The sequence below is a fragment of the Artemia sp. Qi Xiang Cuo genome, chromosome 14 (assembly GCF_049724085.1).
Source record: "Artemia sp. Qi Xiang Cuo chromosome 14, ASM4972408v1, whole genome shotgun sequence".
Lineage (NCBI taxonomy): Eukaryota > Metazoa > Arthropoda > Branchiopoda > Anostraca > Artemiidae > Artemia > Artemia sp. Qi Xiang Cuo.
The window spans coordinates 3,976,759-3,995,574 of record NC_142807.1 but is presented as its reverse complement, the minus strand read 5'-3'; the positions used below and the strand labels follow the sequence as shown (position 1 = coordinate 3,995,574).

General features: G+C 35.6%; 1 protein-coding gene across 2 annotated transcripts in view; it reads right to left on the bottom strand.

The window, feature by feature from the left end:
* LOC148944053 (CTTNBP2 N-terminal-like protein) overlaps window positions 1-18,816 on the bottom strand; it is a 125,410-nt gene that overhangs the window by 56,354 nt on the left and 50,240 nt on the right. For both annotated transcript variants that reach the window (XM_089099684.1, XM_089099685.1), the window contains exons 3-5: window positions 12,318-12,425; window positions 8,677-8,919; window positions 3,137-3,316 (exon numbers count right to left, since the gene is read on the bottom strand). In XM_089099684.1, coding sequence (XP_088955810.1) covers window positions 3,137-3,316; window positions 8,677-8,919; window positions 12,318-12,425 — 531 coding nt within the window. The remainder of the gene's footprint in view (window positions 1-3,136; window positions 3,317-8,676; window positions 8,920-12,317; window positions 12,426-18,816) is intronic.

Below are 18,816 nucleotides of genomic sequence, written 5' to 3'. Positions count from 1 at the left end.
TCAAAATTTGTCAATTTAGAATATATATCCTTTATTATATGTAAATAACTTATACTCTCTTTAGAGTTGGTAGATTTTAATGTACAACCTCGATGGTTGTATGGCTTGACAAATGTCCTCAATAGAGCTTCAGAAAATAGTGCTTTGAATGGATTGATTCCTCCCACTTAAGAGGAAGATCCCCCAAGCATCGGCGGGAAAACCTCCCAACCACCCTCAACCAGAACTTCTACAGACTACATGCAACAGTGGCACCTTTGTAATAATGCAGTTACAGAAGACGGTCCGAAACAGCCAACAGGGTCGGATGGGAATTAGGTAAGTTTTTGATGTCTTTGAGTCGGAGCTACGGAGGCAAAGGTCAATTTCTCTCATTTCTTTAGTTCAACCCCAGATCAGAGTTTAGATTCCGTAATCACCATCTTTTCTGTCAAAAGGTCGGGGCTTAAAAATAACTGATGGAAGCTATAGACTATTCCTTTATTGACTTGAAGATCCTTACTCTGTTTCAACGACAAATAACATGAACGGCTCAATACTTAATAAAGAATATTTGTACATCTCGCCTAAATACCCTGTTAGCACATGTCTTTATTAATTAATATTACCGCTGACCTAATTAGATTAAGACACCCTTTCATATACCTCATATTTAACTTCCTTTTCTAGTCAGGGTCACGAACCATATTAAAGGGCAAATGTACTATATCATTATCTCCTTTATGGTGAATAAACATAAGTAATATCCTTTTCCACGGTAAAGTCAGAAAGCATGTTCATTCCTTTCCCTTCGCAATATTTACAATTTTTTCTGACACATTATTAATTCTACGAGTCATTCGAAAAGCAAAATGAAGAAAAAAACAACAAAGAACCTCTAGATAAAAAAAAAAAAAATAAGACTAGGAAAAGTTGTTTTTTTTTTTCTAAAATATCCAAGTTATAACAATCAAGATTTTCGTTTTCAGATTTCAGAAATAACAATTTTCATCTTAAAAAATAAACAGTAAAAACTAAATCATGAAAATAGTTACTTTATGTAAAAAAGAGGCAATATAATAATTCAATTGTAATTTTATGGGGCATTATATATATAAGGTAACCATTTCCAAGATTTTGTTTTTACAGATTATTTTTTAGGCAGAAGAGTTTTATTTCTAAAAACGAAATAAAAAATCTTTTGCTATTTATCAAGACGTCGAAACAGGGAATACTACGTTATCAAGACAGCAAATTTACTAGTAAGATTTCTCTGGATTACACTTTGAGGATACTCGTCCAATTTCTTACATTAAAGGATTTTCACGATGGACGGGAGAGAGGGGGGGGTTACCTCCCGCCTTAAGTACAACTTAATTCTGGGAAAATATTAGGGTTGGCTTTCAATGCTTTTCATATTATTCAGTTTTCGCTATTTTGACAGATTAAAAAATAAATAAATAAAAATAACAATATGGAAACATAGGGTATTAAGATTTGCTATCGATCAACCTAAAAGCTTTCGAAATTAAACCAAATGGAGAGAGGAGGGGGTGCAAGAGGGCTGCACCCCCTCCCCTCCTTAAGAACAACTTTACTCTGGGATATATGAGCGCTGGCTCTCAATGCTTTTCATATCCTTCACCAGTTTCCGTTGTTTCAACAGATTATAAAATAAATGAAACAAAAATGTGGAAACATAGTGTATTAAGATTCGCTATCGATCTCCCCTAAAAGCTTTCGAAATTTTCACCAAATCTACATCAAAGATCGTTTGAAATTGCCTTTTCGAAACTCATAAATTACATGTTTAAGCCGTATTTCGCCTTAGAAAATACAAACTGTTGTAGTAGGTAATAGCAACAGGAGATGGTAAATTGAATTATTGATTCTTTCTCACATCTGCTAAATCTCCCTTTTGAAGGAAAGTCAAGGTCGATGGAGTAAAACTTTTAAAGTACGAACTAATCAGTTTAACCTCAGGGATCTTTAGAAGTTGGCATAAACTTAATGCTGTTCATCGAACAGAATCCTTTCTGTGTTCATTAGATGAGAATAGAGTTAAAAATTAACAAGTTACAAACAACAATAAGATGAAAAGAAGCGTTATACAATAACAAACTTTACAGTTAACACAATAAACATTACAAAACACAATAAAATGATTCATTAATAAATTAAAAAAAAAGGTCTTGAAGCCTCTTAGAGGGTTTAAAACAAAAACATGGAAAATTACAGCGTTTAGATGAATGATACGGCTTTGTTTTGGTATGTAATACTATTTCAAATTAGTTATATACCAGATAAACTTAAGTACTCCCCCCCCACCACCAGTAATTTTATAGACTGAGGCCATCTTCCAGCATTTTAAAAATTATTGTAACTGAACAATGTAGTCTACGTATCGGGTTAGAATTTAATTCACAGATATTCTCTGCTATGTACGAGCTGAACCGAGGCAAATATAGAATTAATGTTTTTCTTCATTTTTCTTTGGGGGGGAGGACGAGGGCTTCAATGAAAATTGGGCTCCACCACAACTCCGTCGAATCTTTTTGTCCCTCTATGCCTGTAATTAGTGCAAGTTCCAGAGGAGGCATTCCGGAGGTAGAGACCTTCCGGAAGTAGACCTTCCGGAGGAGGCATGTGAACCAAAAACCATACACCGACCCCCTCCCCCCTGGTGCTGAAAACTACAGCTGCGAACGCTGCATGTGGTACAACTTTCTAAGAGGAGTTTTAAACTGAGGATAGAAGTTAAACCAGGAAAGAAAATGCTGTAAAGGTTCAAGAGAGACAAACTTCTAAAATTAAGACATCTTTAAAAATTCTTTAAAATATTACTAGGCCAAAACAAATTGAATCCACGGAACAAGTAATTTACTTTAGCATCTTTCTGATTGCACAAATATAATTGAAATCAGGATAAGAAGCTATATTAAAACACACATAAAAAAATGAGCCTCACTAAACAAAATTAAAATGCATCAAACTGGTCAAAATGCTGCAAAAATACACATTTAATGAATTTTTAAGATGAAACTGTGAAGACAAAAAAGTCTGATTAAAACAGTTGGCATCACTTTAATAAGACAGGACAAGCACTTCCTTAGATACAAAAAGTTGTGTTGCTAGTGTATACTATTGATAGACTAACCTGGACCAAATCTTCAGTTTTCTTTCTTTCCTCAACAAGTTTCCCGATAATCTTTTTTCTTTCAGCCAGAAGAAGAAGAATAATTTCTTTTTTTCTCTCCTTTTCCTTTTCCAATACATCACGTAGCAATTTCAGTTCCTGCTCCACTCTGAGCCTTGATTCTCTCTCCGCCCCCAATTCCTGGCAAACAATCAATGTGAGTTTTAAGAACAAACGCGAAGAGTCTACGATAAATTTTTAGAAAGTCTTAAATGACAACAGGTCTGTGGTCAGTAAGAAGAAGACGAAACGAAAATTTTGCCTTTTAGTATTTAGATAGAAAGAATCTTCCAAAACGACTTGAAAAAAAAAAAAGGAAATCATAATAGAATAAAAACAAAAAGCATAAATATACGAGCTACGTACGATAGCTACTCCAAGAAATAACCACGGAAGTAGAGTATATGTTACAATCCCGACAACACCGGTCAGAGAATAAGGGAACAGGCAACCAAAGAATTACTGTAGGCGGCTACTTGAAAACAAAATTCAAAACCTTTAAGGGAAAATAACGGATACTCGATCAATCTTAGCTGTGAACAATTTGGCAATAATCAGGATACACGAATATGGAGAGTTCAAGATATGGGCAGAAGTAAAAGCAAAAATAGTTGGAATGAACCCATAATTATCCATATTCTAGGCAATCTAATATATTTCCGTAAGATATCTGAAAGTGGGGGAGGGGGGAGGGGGGGGGTCTTAAACGAATTTCCTAAATATTTCTGTCGGCATAAAACCACTACTTATTCGATAAATAATTGACAAGAACACTTGATTAAAGCTCGTTTTTATCCTGTTATTATTTCTTTACAGTAAGATGAAAAAAAAAATTAAAAGAAAATGAGAGAAATGAGCGTTTAAAACCGAGAGTAACAGGAAGTAAAAATTGCATGTATGGACAAGTCAAAATTTTAAGGAAAAAATATAAGGCTAATACAACCAATCATATAATTGAGTAAAAAAGAAATAAGAACTAAGCTCATTATGCGCTACTATATAGATGTTTTTATGAAAAGAAAAAGTCACTGACTACGCCTGTGTCAAGGGAGCCAAAGAAAGGCAAAAAAAAATAATTATCGTTTCTCCACCTTGTTGCCTCCTCGACCTATTTTGTTTTTGTGTTCTCACAGTTTCCAGACATTCTAAAAGTTTCTCACAGACGTTCTTTGGCCATTTTTTTTTAATCTTTAAGTGTTCTGATTAAAAGGCTTCTGATAAAAAAAAAAAAAAATTATCGTTTCTCCACCTTGTTGCCTCCTCGACCTATTTTGTTTTTGTGTTCTCACAGTTTCCAGACATTCTAAAAGTTTCTCACAGACGTTCTTTGGCCATTTTTTTTTAGTCTTTAAGTGTTCTGATTAAAAGGCTTCCCTTCTCTTAGAGAGAAGATCCAGAATTTATTTGTCTGGCGATTTGTTTTTTCTCAAGGTATTCCTAAATAATAATATTTTATTATTTTAATTTTTAATTAAAATTCTAATTTTGTCAGTAAGCGTATGTTTTGAGATTCCTTTGCATTTAATGAATGTGAATAGTTTAATGAATATAAAGAATTGGGAGTAACTCAAACCCAAGCAAACGAAATTTGTATCGATTTTGAACAATAGCCTAAAACCCAATTCAGTATTTAAGAGTGAAAACCATTTCCCTGCATTTGGAATGATTGCATAGAACTGAAAGCTCTTATTTAATAAATCTTGAAAAAAAAAAACTTGCCAGGCAAACAAGTTCACGTATCTTCTCTCTAAGCAGAAGGAAAAGTTCTGTAAGCAGAACACTTAAAGAGTAAGAAACTACAAAGACACAAACATAAAAAAAAGATAAAGAAGGTAATGAGGTGCAAATCCTCTTGTTGCATTTTCCCCCAGCTCAATTGGCACAAACCTTGTCAGTGAGTCTTATTTTCAAAATATGAAGCATATAATGACACATAAATAAGCTTAACTATGGTAGCGCCTGGACAAAGTGCAACGTAGCACAAAAAATAAAAATTTCTCGTGCCATTTGTTTTGTTTTTGAGCAATGGATGGTTAACAGTTGTTGGTTAGGGTCTCATGCGATGGACCATTTTTTCATTCCTTACTAACAAATACATTCTCATAGCACCAGACGGATGTGGTAAGTGGCACGATAAATGACAACGTTTGGTGTCTTTTTTACTATGATTTTGATTACCAGCAAATTTCCTGCTATGTAATAGTAAAAGCATTTAAAATTCGGCAAAACTAAAAAAAGCTGATTTCTACACCCTTTTGTATTAGCTTGGCTGCGGTTATTGAAAAGCCTGTATTAAAATTAAGTTGCATTAACTACAGATCTTGAATTCTTTACTGTCCTTCAGGTTTCTAATATCTGTATATATTTCATATAGGACAATATTTCATAACTGATTGAATAAACAGACAAAATTCAAATATAATAAGTCACTGTTTTTCTATTTTTAAAAATTTCAAAAGCTGGAAATTATTTTTGTGGTTTTGAGGATAAAAGTATTTTTTATATTCTAGTGGTTTTGAGATAATCTGCTTTGGCACTTTTTTGTTCTCTTTGTAGTGAAGGCAACTTTAATATCTACTGTAAATGGCCTACCGCAATCTTTTAAAGAGGTAATTGAAATAAAAAAAAATATATAAACAGAAATTTGGCTATAAATAGAGACACCGGAGATAGGATTTAGTAACTATTCATAGAATGATTCAAAGGTACAAAGAGACCACTCTACGGAAATAACTTATCTTGATACACCATCTAGTGCTACTTGTGGATGTCATCTCTGAGATGGATAAGGCTAGAAGAGTGGTTATACTTTCTTTGAACTGATCTTGCCGAAGGAATTGTTTTATGTAAATACAGCCCCGAATAAGTCAGTATTCAGCTTTTGGGGCTCCTTGACTTAGTTAGACATAGCCCCTTCTCTTTAGTTTTTTTTTCAGCTAATAATCGATTCTTGAATTCTAGAATAGCAGCCGAACTATGTAATACCTTTATCTGTTTTTTTTTTTCGTGTTACGCGGTACCAAATGACACCATCTGTGGCTCTTCAAAGAGAGTAGCGATCACCCCCCCCCTCCTCCTTAGTTTGAATGAAATTAGATCTTGTGTAGTTTGCACTTACACCTATACAAAACTGTCAAGCGAAAAAAAAGCCATCTAGGCAGGTTATCCCCAACCCGCCATCCTCTTGTCAAAATTCTCAACCCAGCACAAAAATAAAAAACAAAGAGACATTAAAATTTTTTTTTATCCAAATACAAGAAAAGGGCAATACTACAACTTGAAATGAACAAAAATTGCCCTGAAATGCAGAAGACTGTCGCACACATCAACCGACCCCTCCCCTTGTTCGTATTCAGTCTATATCTTCGTTGAGAATACAAACACTTCTTTTACACATTTCTTTTCCCAATAATATATTTGTAGTTACCAATTCGGCATTGATTGCATTGTAGCAAGTTCTCAGCAAACCGCAAGCAGCTGCTTGAAGGTTGCGAGTGAGAGGTTGAGATGGTGACAGCCTCTTTTTCATTAAGGGTATTTTTATGCGTTTTATGTTTTAATGCTGCTCGTTACTGGTACCTGAGAAACTTTTCTTTTGTTTTATGTAATGATAAAAATAATGACACTAGGAACATAGAATTAACCTACATATGGAGGGAGCTACCGCCCTCTCAGCCCCCAGGCCTTTAAGCTTGAACGAATCTTCTCTTTTAGATGTATTCGCTTTAAATAACAAAATAATATTTCAAACTTTTTGAAAGGCAATCAGTAAATAAAACACTTTTAATTACAAGCTGACTACATTTGTCGGGCTTTAAATCCTTTTAAGCAAGTATTGGTTAAACTTCAGAGTAGATACCAGGGGCTAGAAAGGAGACAGCTTCTTTCATTCAAAAAAAAGTTTCTTCAAAAAAAGTTTTGAAGTTCAAAAAAAGTTTCTTCAGCTTCTTCAAAAAAAAGCAAACTTTTTTTTCTATTAAAGTTTTTCCACCGATCTTGTAAAGTTCAATGACTATCTTACGTTATAATAATACGTCATTATAACTGGTAACTCTGTAACTTTATAAAAAATCGTTTATTGCACACCCTTTTAACATCACCCAATAAGCTTGAGCTGGTGAGATGATAGGTCATCAAACCCTCAATTTTAGGGTGATAAGTTTGAGCCCGACTTTAGCCTTGTTCCGCCAGGAAAAAGTCAAACGTCGAGAATATATCCCATTTTCGGTAAAAGCTTCGTCTGTTGATAGAATCGATATTAGACTAATTTACGTGCGCAGATGAACAAATAATTTAACGGAAGGGGGGAGGGGGTCATTTCATTTTGCTAGTGAGTATTTCCAAAGTAATAGTTTTTTAAGTTCGTGAAATTGGGCATTAATAATAATAATAAAAAAAAAACAACAACAAAAAACATTTTCCTTTCTCTCTTTTTGTTATGTTGAGAAAATGTTTTTTTTTGTGTTTTTTATTACTATTAATACCCAATTTCACGAATTCTGCTCTCTGTTGGGGGTATATGCTTTTTGTTATGTTGAACTAATCAAATAAAACAGTAAGCACTACATATTTTTTCACACGGATAGGGGACGAGTTGAAAGGTCCAAGGATAGCTTTATTGGGGGAGGAGGAGGAGGCAATTTCAAATTTTTCGTTTGGGAGGGTTCTCTTTTATCCCTTCACAACAGTAAGCACAACATATTTTTTCTCGCGGATAGGGGACTGAGTTGAAAGGTCCAAGGATAGCTTTATTGGGGGAGGAGGAGGAGGCAATTTCAAATTTTTCGTTTGTGAGGGTTCTCTTTTATCCCTTCACAACAGTAAGCACAACATATTTTTTCTCGCGGATAGGGGACTGAGTTGAAAGGTCCAAGGATAGCATTATTGGGGGAGGAGGAGGAGGCAATTTCAAATTTTTCGTTTGGGAGGGTTCTCTTTTATCCCTTCACAACAGTAAGCACAACATATTTTTTCTCGCGGATAGGGGACTGAGTTGAAAGGTCCAAGCATAGCTTTATTGGGGGAGGAGGAGGAGGCAATTTCAAATTTTTCGTTTGGGAGGGTTCTCTTTTATCCCTTCACAACAGTAAGCACAACATATTTTTTCTCGCGGATAGGGGACTGAGTTGAAAGGTCCAAGGATAGCTTTATTGGGGGAGGAGGAGGAGGCGATCTCAAATCTTTCGTTGGGAGGGTTCTCTTTTATCCCTGCACAACAGTAAGCACAACATATTTTTTCTCACGGATAGGGGATCGATTTGAAAGGTCCAATTGCTTTATTGGGGGAGGAAGAGGAGGCAAATTTCAAATTTTTTGTTGGAAGGGTTGTCTTTTATCCCTGCGTTTTTTTCCTTTTTAGAGCGTGTCGTCCAACAGGTTTCACTGCTAGTGTGAAAATTATTAATTTAATTCGTCAAATGACACTCCTAGGAATTCTTGTGCTAAGAAAGTACTAAAGCGATCATCATTCTAGAGTTAATTCGTCATAAAAATGAGCTTACTTGACAATGTCTTGTTTCCGCTGTTTGCAAGAGATTTACCATCCGTTTTAATGAGTTTTTCTGTTGACCAACCAATCGATCGAGAGCACCTTGAGTTTCGTCAATTATACCTTGTCCTTCAACAGCTGAATCTACTGTTCCGCCAACAATAGCAAATGAATCCCTCTGCAGCGCAGTCAGAGGACTGTTCCAGTTTAGTTGACCATATTTGGCCTGTACAAGTAGCTGCTTAACTCTCTCACACTAGAACAAAGAATCGTAGATAATAGAGAAAAAATGTAACACGAAAGAAATATCAAAAAGATAAAAAAAAAAACTGGGTAACAAGTGTTTACCCTTTTTTCCACAGGAAGCGAGAGATCTCTCATCCTAATTTTCTTGGCAAAATGTAAATATATCTGGCAAGAGACAGAGACCCACAGAGAGAGAGAGAGAGAGAGAGAGAGAGAGAGAGAGAGAGAGAGGGAGGGAGGGAGAGAGAGAGAGAGAGAGAAGGAGAGAGAGAGAGAGAGAGAGAGAGAGAGAGAGAGAAGGAGAGACAAGGAGAGAGAAGGAGAGAGAGAGAGAGAGAGAGAGAGAGAGAGAGAGAGAGAGAGAGAGAGAGAGAGAGAGAGAGAGAGAGAGAGAGAGAGAGAGAGAGAGAGAATAACAACACAATGACAATGACAATTTAAATCACAAGATTAGTTCATTATCTCTAAATTTAGTGGATGTTTTTATTCTTAATTAGTTTCTTGCATGTAGTGTGTTTTCTTTCTTTTGATTTCCACTTTTCCGTGCATATTTCTTTTTTCACTTTTGTTACGAGTTTTCAACGAGTAATAAAAGTAGTATATAATTGTTTCTGTGATTTTTCAAAGTACATACTATTTAATGACTTGTGAGTCATTAATGCCATCCGTCTTTAAGGAAAACATAACTTTGGGAAAAGTTACGAAAGTATATAATGCCTCACATCCGCCATCTTTAAGGAACATATGCACTTGGAAAAGCTACACACAAAAAACTTAACATGAATTTGATTGATTAACTAATAAATAAAGTGATGAAAACTATGAATACAACAGGAAACTAAATAAGTAAATAATAAAAGGAAACTAAATAATAAAAATCTGGAATTAGAAAAGAAAAGAACGATTAAAAGTAATTGTCTTGTTTAAACACGTAGTAGCAAATCTTTTGGAAGTGGACGGTGAACAAAAGGACTTGGGTGACTCGGAGGAAAAATGAAGATCCAAATTTGGAATGAAAACACCAAGCCCCCCCCCCCCCTTCCCCTCCCGCAGGTTTCTATATTGTACAAATTCCAGGTTAAAGGATCTTGATTTTACCCCAACAAGTAAGTCAAATTTTATCCTCAGTAAGAGACCTTTGCTTCAGTAGATTATTATAGAAAAAAACCTCTAAATATCATTTGTGTTGCAATTCCTTGGCGCTCAACCCTTAGATCGAGGACACTAATGCAAGACATACACACGAGTCATAGATGTAAAATGAGTCATAGATGTAAAATGAGTCATGCACAAAAAAGAGGGGATAGATCGAAATTGGACAGCAATATTAAAAACGAAACAATATTATAATAAAGTAAAAAGGTAAAAGTAAAAGAGAATATATAAATAAGAAACTGAATCAGATGACCGAAGACCAATCTGGAAGATAATCCGACCAATCTGGAAAAAAAACTCAAGTCCTTGTTCAATTAGATTAAAAAATAATGTTTTTTCTACTGAAAGTAAGGAGCAACATTAAGACTTGAAAACAAAAAGAAATTATTCCGTAATTAAAAGGGGTTGACCCCTCCTTAATACCTCACTCTTTTTACACTTTACACTAATATTTTTTAGTACTTTAAAAAGCTTCTTCCTAACTAAACGGCCCTTGTGTATCAGGAGTGATTCTTAAAGAACTGGGACACAAAGTGAAACTTAGTATAAAGAGCGAGGTATTGGTGAAGAAAATTCCCTCCACTCAAATCATCCAGACAATTCCAAAGCTGCTAAAAATTTCCTTCGGATAATTCACACAGAACATCTTCACATGCAAAATTGAGTCGGCATAGAGAAAGTAAGACAAATGAAAAGAGTTCCATATAGGTATTCTGGCAAATTCTCCAGTGCAAAATTTCTTCTAGGAAGCTAACCCACCGGAAACTTCCCTCCCCACAAGAAACTCTCCATGTGGAAAATTCTCCCTGTAAAATGAATGTATACTTCCCACTAACAACTACTAGGTGCAGACAATGGGCAACTTTCATAACTTAGATTCCTGTCCTCATAGGCTCTAAGGTGAGGGAGCATTCTATCCCTAAAAGCATACTTTTTAGATCTTTCAACTATACTGAACAAAATGGTTATCTTAAAATTATGATCGGACGAATTTGGGAAAAAAAGGACCTGAGGAGAGGGGGCTAGTTGTCCTCCAATCTTTTTGGTTACTTAAAAAAGGCAATAAAACTTTAAATTTCCGTTCGAAGCCCTCTCGCGATATTCTAGGACCACTGGTTCAAAATGATCATCCCTGGGTACAAAAAAAAGTATTCGTGATCTTTCTTCTGGCAAAAAAAACTCTACAGCGGGGTTCTCTGAGACGATGAATACGAGGGTACGATTTTCATTAACATTCCTTGACTTTTTAGTGGTGTTTCCGCCCTTTTCCGAAATCATGCAAATATTTTCAGGCTTGTAGCTTTGGATTAATTTTATATTAATTACTCAATTAATAACTCAATTAATTTTATATATCGGGATCCAGCACAAAAAACCGATTCTTTTGATGTATCTATTAATATCAAAATCCCATTTTTCAGTTTCGGTTAAAATTGAGCCGAGTCGCTCTTACTAACAGTTCGTTACTACAAACTGTTGGGTTTATGGATTTGAGAGAATAGATATTTAACTAAAATTACTCAATCATGATTGAGGTTTGCATTAGTAGTGCGAAAAAAGCAAAAACAAATCACCATGATTAAAAAAATAGTTGCAATAAAAGCTCAATTTTTTTGAATTATTACTTTTATTTTTCAATTCAACATAAATACGATACTTATTTCGTACCCAATCATAAGTACAAACTTTAAGCTTGAGCCTAAACCTGGAAAATGCTGCCTAATCTTGGACATGGGATCTTTAATTCGGAAGAAAGAAGTATGTAAATCATAGACATAGTCTATCATGGATACATTCAATCTAAAGCAATTGTTGTAAAGTAAAACAATTTTTTTTTAACAAACTAGAATGTAAGGATGTCTTTTGTTTAAGTTTAAATGCTGAAAAAAGGTTTTACTAGATTATAGTCAGCCAATCTTTACAAGCGCAATCCCGACTATCATCCAATCTCTAAGATTATGAACCTACTGTAAATGTTTATGAAAAATACATTTAAATCAAAATATTTGTCCAAGTTCAGGGACTGTTTAAGTGTTGGGGGTGTAGCAACTATATTTTCTAATCCTCTTTAAATTGTTTTGGGAGAAAATTAGCATAAACAGGACTTTGATGTTACTCGATCTTTTTTTCCACGCTATGATGGCATATTCAACTTGATGTACAAGTTGATGTACAATGTTAGAAGCATCGAATAGGTTCGATACATAGATAGCTCGTATAAATATCGACAATGGCAAAACATAGAAAACTTACTTTCAGTAATGCAACAACAACATCTCTGGCCTGAAGCTCAGCTTCCATATTTCCAAGCAAAGTAAGCAGCTCTGATTTTGTTAATTCAATCCTGCTATTCGGCCTTAGCTAAAAATAAAATTTAAAGTCTCATATGAAATAAAATAGGACACTTTACAGGCCATTCCTTAGAAGAGCCCAGTGGCACCAATTAAAAAAGGAGGAAGACTAGATTTTCCAGCTCCCCCCCCCCCGCCTATAGATTTTAAAATTACTCTTTTTTGGAATTTGCATTGAAGAATACACTTTTCTGTTGTTTTAATTGAAAAACATCGAAAAAAAGACCAACACTTTCGTCAATTGGAGCCACTGGAGAGCCTATACTTAATGGCACGGTCTTGTTGAGAAAGCAGCTTAGAGGCAGCTGACTTGAAAATATTTCAAAAAAATATTGTGAAAGTTGATTTTCAACAATCATTAGTAAAATCGTCGGCCAAAGAACGTCTACAAATAGTAATAGACAAACACCAATACAACTAATGGCTAAGACGTGGACAGACGTCAACTAACAAAATATACAGCCTATTTCCGTGCCGTTCCTTGCAAGCGAAACAGGGGATCTAAACTTTTTCCAGTTTTAGAGTAGTTGGAAAAGAGAATAAACCTTTGTTTATCCATCTTTTCACGGATCAAACATCTCTTGGTAGAAAATATCGTGAGTTGCACATCAAGTTTTGCCAACCACTAAATTGCTGCATTTTTATCAAAATTTAGTAAATTGTTGCACTTACCTAGTTTGGTATAAATTAAATAACCTTCTAATCTGACACAAAAAGGGAGGCCGAGAAAAGGAGGGCTGAGACAGAGAGAGAGAGAGGGCTGAGAGAGAGAGGGAGAGAAAGAGAGACAATGACTGTCTTACAGAAAACAGACAGGCAGGGAGAGTCATAGAGTAAAATAATTTAAGAAAAGCAAGCGTTAATAGCCATAGGTCAATCTAAGAGGTAGCTGCACCAGCTTTTGGGGGACAATATATTATCATATTTCTGATGCCTTTGCATTTTTTTCTGAAATCCACTCAGCATAGTATAGATGAAGCTCCAAGATTTGTGGATTTTGTACGATTTTTGATAGCCTAAAATACGTGACTTTTAGCTTAGCCATACTTATATCTCAGACACCATGTATGGCATTCAACCATGTTTCTGACGACCATTGATATACAAAATGGCGAAAATCAGATGCGATACGTGGTTTTCATTTATACAGCTACTTGACCTCTACAGCTCTTGACCTCTCCTTTTCCTCTTTTAGTGCTATTACTTCATAGCCAGGTTTCATTTTCCTGCACAGGATATGAACATATAGCAAATGAAAAAAACATATACTTGTATCTTTTCCATTATTTTTGGAAAAATTACTGTCTGATCATTTCCTTTCTCATTTGAGGAAGAGAGAAAAAAAAAATATCCACTAGTCTGCAAGACAACTGCGTCGATTACAAAGTAGAGTGGTCAGCGAATAGCAATGAGAACTTGTTTCTTTCATCAAAACATATTTCTTCAGAACTAAATGGGTGAGCCAAAAAGAAAAATATTTAATAATTCCGCCTACTACTATCCAACCAAAGAGAAAATATGTTGAAAAAAAAATTGAGGTTGATCTTCAGCTTGAATTAACAATAGATACAAATTACCCGACCTTATTATGGGATTAATTTTAATGACTTTTTCCTAAAATGAAGTTATTCAAAACAAAGTAAAGAGCTACATTAAACCTAAGATGAGCAAAAATAAAGGAAAAATTTTTTCAAAGAGTAAAACTACCTTTAATCATCAGCAATAAATGAAACTCAAAACGAACAGAAATATTAGAATAAATATTCAGGTCTAACTCGAAGCTCGACTGAAATTTATTGAAAACAATCTTTATTTCAAGCTAAGTCCTTTCATTTTTCAGGATGTCAAAAAAAAAAGAAAGAAAAAAGATCATATCCAAGATTACTGAAAAGAAAAAACAACAAACGAATGCAGGTTGACAGTAGTAGCAGCAGTATTAATAGCAGTAGTAGAATGTTCATCTTGCCTTCTGGTCAGTTGAACATTCCTTTCATGATACCCCGGAAGTTTGCCCTTGACACGGTAAGCCGTTCCAAAAATATTGCTTATGTTTGCTTTGACACCCTTTTCGTCTTAGTACTTTAATCCATACAGGTTTTTCCAATTGAAGTAGTAGTTGGAGTAATTTAGTAACAATAGTAGTATTAGTAAAAGTACCAGTGGTAGTAGTGTTAGCAGTGACATGCCTACATTACCTTTTTGTTAATTGATCTTCCACTTTAAGTATTGTCAGAAAGTTCCAACTTAAAACCCAAATTCATTCTTAAGATACGCTCTTTTGACAAACTGCATTGCACATAGTGTGTTTTGATTTAGTTCAAATTTCCCCTCAATTTCCTTCATATGCCTAGCCTTAATAGTACTAGTATCACAGTAGTTGTGTGTAGTAGGAAAAGAAGTTGCAGCGTTAGTGTATTATTATTATTAGTAGTAAAAGTAGTAGCAGCAGTATTAATAGAAGTCATAGCTGGTACATTTTGCCTTTTGGTCAACTGAACATTCCACTCATGATGCCTCTGAAGGTTCCTCTTGATACGATAAGCCGTTCCAAAAATATTGCTGATACGCCCGTGTCAGCAATCTGTATGCGAATAGTATGTTTTGATTTAGCTCAACTTTCCCCTCAACATTTCCTCAGATGTTTATTTGAATATCCTCAGCCTTAGTAGTACTCGCTACAGAAGTAGTTGTTGTAGTGATAGTAGTAGTTGTGGTAGCAGTAGAAGCACTTGTAGTTGTAGTAGTCGTAGCGTGCAAATATTGCCTTTTTAGTCAGTTGATCCTCCCCCTTGTCATTTCCTGAAAGTTCCAAAATAATATAATCAGTACCTCCTGAGTCATACCCTTTTGACAATATCCATATACACGTATCATGCTTTAATTTGGATCAACACTCCCCTCAACATTCCCTGAAACTCACCTTAATGCCCTTCCTATTTTGGGCAAGCAGAAGTCAAACATGCATACCTTTTCTCAATAACATATACTATATGTAAAAAATGAACAAATTACCAAACTTACAGCCCTCACCTTAAGGCCTCAAGGGGGGTGGGGGTGGGTGGGTGGGACATCCCCAAACACATAATTACTGAATCTTTCAAAAATGCTGAAAAAGAAATAGTTGTCTCAAAACTTCGTTTGGATGTTTGTTTTGTGTAATGATGGGCATGGGAGAGGGGCTAGTTGCTCTCAGATAACTTTGGACTCTAGAAAGGGCACCATGATTTCCAATTTCAAATCAAATTAGCCCTAAACGAATATTTTTACGACATCCCATTCCGTAAAAACCTTAAATGCCCCCAGGGTATAACTTACAGCCTCTGCCCCAGGACTCTTGGAGGTTGTGTCAACCATGGAGGCATTGTTATATGTTCTTCGGACTATTTTGAACAAAATATCATGCGTGTGGTGAAAAGAGGAGTAGTTGGGAGGGGGATAGTTGCCCTCCATCACTTCTGAATCTTAAAAGGGATCTAGAACTTGCCATTTTCAACCAAATGAGCCACCTCTAAAGTTTAAGCAACCATCCCTTCCCTAAGAACCTTAAATGCCCCGGGGTGTAACTTAAAACCCTTGTACCCAGGCTCTGGTGGCTTGTATCAGTCCCGAAAGCCTTGTTATATGTCTTTGGACTATTTTGAATAAAATGGCTCTCTCAAAATCGCTATTGGATATGTTTCGGGAAAACACGACGTGTGTGTATGTGTGGAGGAGGTAGCTGCCCTCTGATTATTCTGAATCTCAAAAAGGGCATTAGAACTTCTGATTACCTATCCCATGAGCCCCCTGCGAAGTATTTACGACCACCCTTTCCATAAAAACCTTATATGCCCCCAGAGAATAAGTAACAACCATTGCTCTGAGGGCTGTGGGGGGTTGTCATCCTCAAAGAAATAATTTCCGAACCCTTCGATGACGCTAAAAAAAATTGCTGTTTTTAAATTTTTATTGGATGTGTTTGGGGAAAGCATAGAGGGGGAGAGGGGTTACTCTCAAATAACTTTTGACTCTTAAAAAGGGCACTATCACTTTCAATTTCACATCAAATAAGCCTCGTCTGAAATTTATGCAACCAACCGTCCCAAAAAACCCTTATATAACCCCAGGGTATAACTTACAATCCTCGCCCCAGGGCTCTGGGGCGCATTGTCAACCTTGGAGGTATTGCTATAAGTTCTTTGGACTATTTTGAACAAAATGGCTATCTCACAATTTCAATCAGATACATTTGGTGAAGAGAGGGGTAGTTGGGGGGGGGGGTAGTTGACCTCCATCACTTTTGACTCTTGAAAGGGAAATACAAATTCCAATTTCAACAAAATGAGCTACCTATAAAGTTTAAACAGCTATCCCTTCCATAAGAACCTTAAATGGCCCAGGGGCATAACTTACAACCATCACCCTCAGGCTTTGATGGTTTGTATCAACCTCGAAAGCCTTGTTAAATGATCTTTGGACTATTTTAAATAAAAGGACCGTCTCAAAACATCTATTGGATGTGTCTCGGGAAAACACGGCGTGTTTGTATGTATGTGGGCGGGGGGGAGTAGCTGCCCTCTGATTACTTTGACTCTTAAAAAGAGCACTAGAACTTCTGATTACCAATCCCATGAGCCCACTCCAAAGTTTATAGGAACATCCTTGCTATAAAAACATTATATGCCCCAAGGGCTTGCTATTTCAGAATTTGGATTGGATATATTTGGGGAAATGACTGGCGTGGAGGGACAGATCTGGTTGCCCTCCAATCACTTTCGACGATTAAAATTGGCACTAGAACTTACAATTTCCAATCAAATTAACCCCTTTTGAAGTTTCTACGACAACTCCTTCTATACGAAGTGCCCTGGTATATATAAAAAAACAATAATAATAATAAACTGTGCCAACATCGTTCTTTACGTTCAATATGAGCGCTCTTTACACAGTTCATTTTGCGCTGCCTAAGATATTTAGGCAGATGTTGAACTAAATCAAAACGAACTATGAGCATTTAGAACATCAAAAGGGTGACACAGCAATATGTCAAGAACGGCTTACATTAGTAAGTTGGACCTTTAGGGTAAGTTGTGACGGATTTTGGCACTACATGTATACTATCAATACTACTGCTACGACTGTTGTAAATAATGACGCTAAGGGGTGATACTTTTAGAAAACTTTTAGGGGGAGTTTCGATTAAACGAAAAAAACTATATACATGCAGGTTTTTAAAAGGACATGTAAGCAATATCATTGGCTGTGCAGCGCAATCAAAGGTAACAATAACATAGAAACTTTTAAAGGAGCTAATCCGGTGGAAAATTAAAAGTTCTAGGGCTCTTTTTAAGAGTCAAAAGTGATTAGAGCTCTAGCAGCCCTCTTCCCAAGCCCTTTAATTTTCCAAACAAATCCAATTGAAATTTTAACCTAGCCATTTTGTTCAACATAGCTGAACAGTCCAGTAAATATGTCTCTATGGATATTGGTTATGTTAGCCCTCCAAAGTTGTGCAATTTGTCCATTATGCTTTAAAACTATATGTTGCTTTAAAAATAAGTCAAAAGGTACTGTGTGTATGCTGGTTGCCAATAAGACATCTCAGCAGTATCCCAAGAACGACTGAGGGTATTAATCTGAAACTATCAAGGTTGCTAAAAAGCGCAGATAAAATTTTTGGGAACAGTATTAAGCTTTATTTTTCAGATCAGCTTGAGATGGTATAGAACCCAATTAAACAATGCTATTTTTGTCGAGATTTTGAAAAGGGTGTGTGTTGTTTATAATTGTTGAAAATTTCCTCCAACATACAAATACCAAGCCAAGCTATGGATTCTTATTGAAATTAAATAAATAAAAAACAATTTTTTTTTAACTGAAAGTAAGGAGCGACATTAAAACTTAAAACAAACAGAAATTATTCTGTATATGAAAGGGGCTGTCCCCTCCTCAACACCTTGCTCTTACACTAAAGTCTTTATTGTTTTAAAAATTAGAGTTGTGAGAAAGGGTCAAACTTTAGCGTAAAGAGCGAGGCGTTGAGGAGGGAACAGTCCCTTTCATATACGGAATAATTTCTGTTCATTTTAAGTTGAACTAGAACTTTTAAGTTCTGTTTGAATGAGCCCTCGCATGACTGGGTTGATACGATTACCCCTGAAAAAAAAATAAAATAAAATAAAAATAAACACGCATCCGTGATCTTTCTTCAGGTTCAGGCAAAAAATACAAAATTCCACATTTTTGCAGATAGGAACTTGAAACATCTACAGCAGGGTTTTATGTCACGCTGAATCTGATGGTTTGCTTTTCATTAAGATTCTATCACTTTTAGGGGGTGTTTCCCCCCTTTTTCGAAAATAAGGCAAATTTCTTCGGCTCGTAACTCTTGATGGGTAAGACTAAACAACATGAAACTTAAA